General features: G+C 56.0%; 1 protein-coding gene across 1 annotated transcript; it reads right to left on the reverse strand.

Moving 5' to 3' along the window:
• Window positions 1-3,805: 3,805 nt before the first annotated feature.
• Window positions 3,806-5,944, reverse strand: ZBTB39 (zinc finger and BTB domain containing 39). Its single transcript, XM_009578957.1, has one exon. The coding sequence runs from the start codon at window positions 5,942-5,944 to the stop codon at window positions 3,806-3,808; it is 2,139 nt and encodes a 712-aa protein (XP_009577252.1).
• Window positions 5,945-6,623: the final 679 nt, after the last annotated feature.

The raw sequence follows: 6,623 nt of genomic DNA on the forward strand, positions 1-6,623 counted from the left end.
GGCCGGGCTCGGGGACAGCCACACCACCGAGGGGATGGGAACAACAGAGCTCTGACGCTGTCCGCAGGCTTGGAGAGGCCCCGGACCCTGCCAGGGGAGGGAGCGCGCAGGTCTCTGACCCCTCTTGGGACAATCCCGCCGAGGAGGAGCCGCGGCGCGAGGTCGGTCCAGCGCAGGAGCGCTGCAGGTCCAGATCCGTCCCCCCAGCCCCTCTGCAGACGGGACTCGCTGCTGATCTCAGGATGTTTCACCTGGGAATAATTCATTATAACACAGGAAAGAATCCAAGACACAGAAACGCCAGGGACCCGAGCGCTCCCCCCCATCCCCACACTCAAAAACGACCAGCAGAAAACGAGGTGGGCTTTTGCTTTCCCGTCCCTGCGCTCAGAAGGGTGGGCTTGCTTTGCCCGTTAGTTTCAGTGTAAAAGCTTCTCTTTTTGGTTTATGTGCACAAAAGGCTTTTGCTTCACAGCTTAGCTAGATATGGGGCTGCAGATGCTACTGCACAGCAGCACCCCAACCCATCCAAAAGCTCATCACAGCTTCTGGGACATTTTAGGAGGGTCTTGAGGCTTTAAGGACTCGGCTCTCTCAAGCCTCGTCTGCCTCCCTCACATCCTTCATAGCAATCTCCAGAGCAGAGCAGGTCGCATCCGTTCCTGTCCACCGGCCCATCTTGCCACCACCGGGAGAACGAAGAAACCCCGTGACTCAACGAGGTCCTCAGAGGAGCCTCCAGTGAACCGCCGCCAACTCCCACGCTTTCCTAGAGCGCCATGCGTTCTCAAAATGGTTTTTTTTTTAAACTTAACAACACTAGGCTAAACATGGCTCTGCAGTCACGACGAGACTGGAGTTTGGAAACCAGAGCTCCAGTGGCACACGCGGCACAGCCTGGACAGCCCCAGGTTGGTGATTGCTTCGGTGCCTCTCCTCCTCTGAAAACAGGCTCCAGGCACCAAAATCAGGACAAATCCAGTTTAACACCCCCCAGGACGATGCCACTGGTCCCAAACCCGGCCAATATTACAGGGATTGGGGAAAGGACACAAACTCCCAACAGCCTCATCCTCAGCCTTGTCCTCTCGTTCCTCCTCAGCAAGGTCCGTTCCTCCCACCCCACCTCCGTGCAGTGGGACCGGACTCGGGTACTGCAGGTCCACGGGGCGACTGAGCACGAGCCCCGCTCGAGACGAAGGAGCTGCCTGGGAAGAGTCATTAGGTCCAGCCAGGGCTCAGCACTGCCGGCGGGGACATGGCTCGACACCAACTCTTGTCTCTTTCCCCGTCACAGCGGAGCTGGACCTGGACCTGCCGCGGTGGAAACGCAGCTTTACAGGCAAACCACAGGGATCAAAGGATGGATGGAGCTGACGGGCAGGGGCTTCCAGCAGCTGCACACCTCTGCACCCTCCAATCCCCCTCTCCCCGGGACGCGAACTCCTCCCGCTCCCGACAGCGACGTGCCCAGCCGATGGGGAGATGTGCTCTGCAAACCCCAGGGGACATCACAGCACCGCTACCCCTCAGCACACACACTGCCGCTTCCCCCAGCCCCTCTGCAGACACAGCGGCACGGAGCCGTCCCCCACTTCTTATATTGCTACAGAGCTTGTTTCACAGGACTGCGACGGGGCCGGGGCTAAAGGGAAGTTTGCTGTCGACGGGGAAGGCTGTAACAGGAGTAAACCGACCTGGCCAGGTCCAGGAACCGGTACAGAACAGGAAAGGATGGAGGCTGTCATTTCCCTAGGACGCTAAACATTTCACTAAGCGCTTTGCATCTCCCACACGCTTTGCAGGTACGAGCCAGCAATCTTCACCGCACTCCCGGGAGGTAGGTAGGTACCACAAGTGTTACCACCCTCATTTTACAGATGAGGAAACTGAGGCAAAGAGGCGAAGTGACTTGCCCAAGGCCACAGCGGAGCGGGGGGAGCGACCCCCAGGAATTCCTAGCTCACCAACCACGCGTCCAGCCCACGCTGCTCCTCTGCTGCGGGTTGTCCCTTCGAGAAGAGGGGAAAGCGGGATGAGTTTACAGGGTTTGCAAATCACTAGTTTTGTTTTGTAACAGCATATCTTTACAGAAGCGCAGGAGCCAATTTACTACAACTGTGGCTTGAAAGCCCTGAGCGCTTCCTGTTTGTGAGGTAGAATGAGTTACCTAAGGGCAGTCATAACTCATGCTGCGGCATCGGAAATATTTGTTCCTCTCCACCTCTGCCCCACAGCAGGAGATAACATGGGAAAAAGCCGATCCCCACCCTTCCTGGTGTAAACACTGCAGGCATGGGGCTGACCTCGCCAGTGCAGCCGGGAGAGCCCACCGCGCCGAGGAGCCCCCAGCCCGTGCCCGACGCGCGTCCAGGAGAGGCTGAGCCAAGGTTCTCACCAGCCGCTATTGCTGCCGGCTCCCCGCGCTGGTCTACCGCAACCAGCCGGCGCCTGCACGATTTGACAAAAGATGAACGAATTCACATCGCACCAACAACATCCTGCAACACACATTTGCCACGAGCCATGTCTGGGATGCGGTGATCCGCGGCGGCAGCCACGGGAGGGGGCTATCCCTTCAGCAGAGAGAAGAGTCCTCAAAGGTACCTTCCTGGGAGTTAAGGCAACAGCTTCATCACGTCTTGTCTGCTGGGATCTGCGCAGCCGCAGCGACGCCGCTCTCTGGCATCCAGCACTTCCAGCAACTGGCAGCCCTGGGACACACCGTGCCGGCAGAGCATGACGTGCACGGCTGCCATCGGCAGAGGAGAGCCACTTGGCCGTCGGCACGCTCTCGATGGCGAGCTGCAGGCCGGCAGAAGTTAGGCGTGACCGTGCCATCACAAAATATCTCCCAAGGAGCAGTTGACCCCACAACATGAACCTGCTTCCCCTGCCCTCTCCAGTCCAGCGACTCCTCCGAGAGCTCCCTCTGCTCACGCAGCCGCCTCTTTCCTTCCACGCAGGCGCCCGCTGCTCGGGCTCTTCAGAGAGGTGGTGTCACTCCTTCATCTCCTCCTTCGGAGACGGGGTCTTGGGGCATGAGCGAGCAGTGTGTCATGGGCACGGCAGAGAAACGCCAGCCACGACCCCTGCCCGGGCAGGGCTCGACCAGCGGCACGATCTGGGAACCACCCCTGTGAGCGACAATCGCCCTCCTACTCATTTACCGCCAGGTATCCCTCCTCATTTGCACGTGCACACTCACACGCTGCTTGCTCATCTCCCCTGCAATGGAGCAACGACTTCAAGGCTGATTCTGTGACATGGACTTTGCTTATCTCCTCGCACTAGCAGCAGAACCCCAGTGATGCCCAGAACGAGTCTTTTTTTCCTTTTTTCTTTCTTTTTTTTTCCTTTTCTTCGAGTCCAGCACCATCCTGCTCTGGCTCTGTCCCTCTCTACTGAGGTCAAGTGTGAAAAATCTTAGCAGCATCAGTTTGTGGACAAGCTTCAACTGAGGGTTAGCCTAGTCAAGTGGGCTAAAAGGTTAAAAAAAAAAATAATCTAGATTCAAAACCTAGTGAGAAATGCTAAAAACACAGAACTCAATGGCCTCTAACAGGACCAGAGGTAAGTAAACACGACAGACTTCTCGGAAACAGTGATGTAGCTTACGTGCTGTTAATTTGTACAATGCCACCAATCTGAAAAGCCCTAGCAAGGCCAAAAAAAATTAAAATAAGAATAGAAAAGGAGGATTCCATCCATGATGCCTGACCATTAAATAAAATAAATGACATTTTTTCCACAGCTTCTGTAATTAGTATTTGCTCCTTTGCTGGCCCTGCCCTGCCTCACCCCATCAGCTGTCCGTGTTTTTCTCCGCATCTTTGGAATGGATGATATACATGAAAGTCTGTTCGATGGTGAAGTCCGGGGGGAGGCTGCCTTTGTGCACGCCTATGTGCTTGCTCATGAGGTTGAGCGTGGAGCTGTAATGCCCGCACACAGTACAGCGGTACATGAGGGCTCCCGAGTGCGTCCGCAGGTGGCACTTGATAGTGGAGCGGCCGCGGAAGAACTTGTGGCACACCTTGCACTGGTAGGGCTTTTCTCCGGTGTGGATCCTCCGGTGGTAGTTGAATTCACTGGTGTGGGCAAACCTCTTCCCGCAGACCTTGCAGCTGTACTTGCTGTTGCCTGGCTGGTTTTGCAGCGCCAAGTCTTCGCTCAGGAACTCCTCTGGCAGCTTCCTCTTCTGCAGGCCCTGCTGCTGGAGACGGTCTCCAAAGCTGGGTCGGATGTCCAGGCTGCCCCCGCACTTGTGCTGGCTGACGTGGTAACGATACGCCGCTTCCAGCTTGAAGCTCTGGCCACAGAAGTGGCACCGGAAAAGAGCCTCCTCCATGTTCTGGTGAACGGCCAAGTGCTTCTCCAGGAGGTGCCGATCCACGAAGCTGTTGGCACAAACAGAGCAGGAGAAGACCGAGATCCCCAGGTGGGACAGGGTGTGCCACATCAGGCTGCAGAGACTGAGGTGCCTCTGGTCACACACGCCGCACGTCTGGCTTTTCAGGTTCACATGGTCCAGGATGTGGTTGCGGACAGTGTGGAAATCTTTGGCCAAAGGCTTCCCGCAGGCAGCACACGCCAGCTCTGAGCCAGGCCCTCCCCCAAACATGGTGATCTTCCCCGGCAGCGGGTCGCTGGGATGGACGATGATGTTGTTGTCAAAGATCCCTTCTCGTCGGTGGAGGGTCAGCTGCCACTGGGTGAAGAACTTGGTCTCGCACATGTCGCAGGAGAAGAGAAAGATGCCGATGTGGGACAAAACATGAGTGACCCTGGAGTTCCGGTCCTGGAAGTGGGTTTCACAGACCTTGCAGTTCCCGGTCAGCAGATCAACGTGATCTCTCGCATGCTGGCGGATCAGCTGGATGTTGGGCTCCAGGACCTTCTTGCACACCTGGCAGGGCATGGCCTTGCTATCCCGGCTGTCGTTCTCAAAGGCCAGCTCTTCTTCACTGTCGTCACTCAGCTCAATAACTTCTTCCGATGGGCCCAGCTCTTCACTTGCATCTTCGAAATGCAGTTCGTCCTCGCCCAAATCCTCCAGCTGAAGCTCATCCATCTGCCCAAAACCTTGCTCTTTGGAGTGGTCACTGTTGCTGGGACAGGAGTTGCTCCCTGTGGAGATGTCCAGGGAAGGATCAGCGGTAAAGAAGCCACCCTTGCCATAGTCGCCATTGCTCTGGACCTTATACTGCTGGCAGGAGCTTGTAGTGGTTTGAACAACGATGTTCACACTGCCCAGGCTGGGCTGGGTTGCCATACTCGCAGCAGGAGCGAACTGCCCTTGATCCGGTTCCTGTTCTGTCTTGGGAGGCTGCTGCGGATGCATCAGGGGAAGAGTCTGGCTGGCTTCACTCACGGTATTCCTGTCGTCCTCTTTGTAGCTGCCTGCCACTTCCCCCTGCAAGATGTAATTCCGTTCAGGGCCAAAATGTTCCCCACCGCTCCGAATTTCACCCAAAGAATGGCTCTGCTCTGAGGAGGTGCTGCTCAGAGGACCTGACCGGCCTTCGCTCATGGCCAGGGAGGGTTGCTTCGTGATGGCTGAGCTCTCCAGGTCAGGGAAGGTTGAATGGCAGGCCTTCAGCAGATCTTCCATGCCCAGCCGCTCTGCCACCTCGTAAATGACACCCACATTGATTAGGTCTGTGAAGAGCTCTGAGGTGTACACAAAGCTGAGGATCTTCTCGAAGTTGGCCGGCGTGATGAAATCCACTACGTAGGTCCTAGCAGCATCCAGCCCCGTGTTCAGAAAGAGGTTCTGGAAGTAGCCTGCGGCGCAGGCCAGAACAGCCTTATGTGCGGCAAAGGAGCGGGTGCCCACCAAAATGGTGACGTCGCACATGGTCTCGGAGAGCCTGCACTTGTTGAGTTCCTTCAGCAGGTTGTTGGGGTGATTGGTGCTGTGCAACTTGATCCTCATGCCCATCTTAGCAGCTGCTTAAGAGTCCCTCTCCTGGTCAGCTTCTTCTTCACGCATTCATCAGCTGCGTGAGCAGGAGGTGCTTGGCATCCAGAAACTGGCAGGGCAAGGGGCTCTAGAGAGAGGAAAACGCAAAAAACGTTAATACCTTAACAACCAAAGAGACATCACTCTAGTCATACCTCAAATTTTCCACCTTCCTGACAAGCAACAGAGAAGTAGCAGCATAGCTGCTTAGATGGAGATTGGCTAAAACCTGACTTGTAACTTCAAAGACCAACTCTTTGGGAAGCGAAGGGAAAGACGCACAAAGGGAAAGACACAAACAGACAAAATAAAAAGTCATTTACTCTGCCAGCAACAGCCTGAAGTTCCCACTTCTATTTGGGCATGGACACAGGTCCCTCTGCCCCGCAGCTCCGCTCAGTTCTGAAACTGAGCCCCATCCGGTGCCTGTTACACAGACGTCCCCCCTCTCCCCGAGCCAGGGGTAACACTCCTGCCTGGGGGGCTGAAATTCAGACTCTACACGCTGGCTGGCTTCACTTCCGGGTCTCCTCCAGCCACCACCGCTTCATACCTTCGCTTCAGATTTCTCCCGTACCCACATGGTAACTTTTGGTTTCCAGGTGGGATCTCATTTCGGATTCTCCCCTGCACGCCAGCTTCTCTGGTTCCCCGGGAT

The sequence above is a fragment of the Fulmarus glacialis genome, unplaced genomic scaffold, assembly GCF_000690835.1.
Source record: "Fulmarus glacialis isolate BGI_N327 unplaced genomic scaffold, ASM69083v1 scaffold33155, whole genome shotgun sequence".
In the NCBI taxonomy this organism is placed as follows: domain Eukaryota; kingdom Metazoa; phylum Chordata; class Aves; order Procellariiformes; family Procellariidae; genus Fulmarus; species Fulmarus glacialis.

Bases quoted from the DNA above. Each gene is read 5' to 3' on its own strand.
- ZBTB39 (XM_009578957.1), bottom strand. From the start codon at position 5,944: ATGGGCATGAGGATCAAGTTGCACAGCACCAATCACCCCAACAACCTG.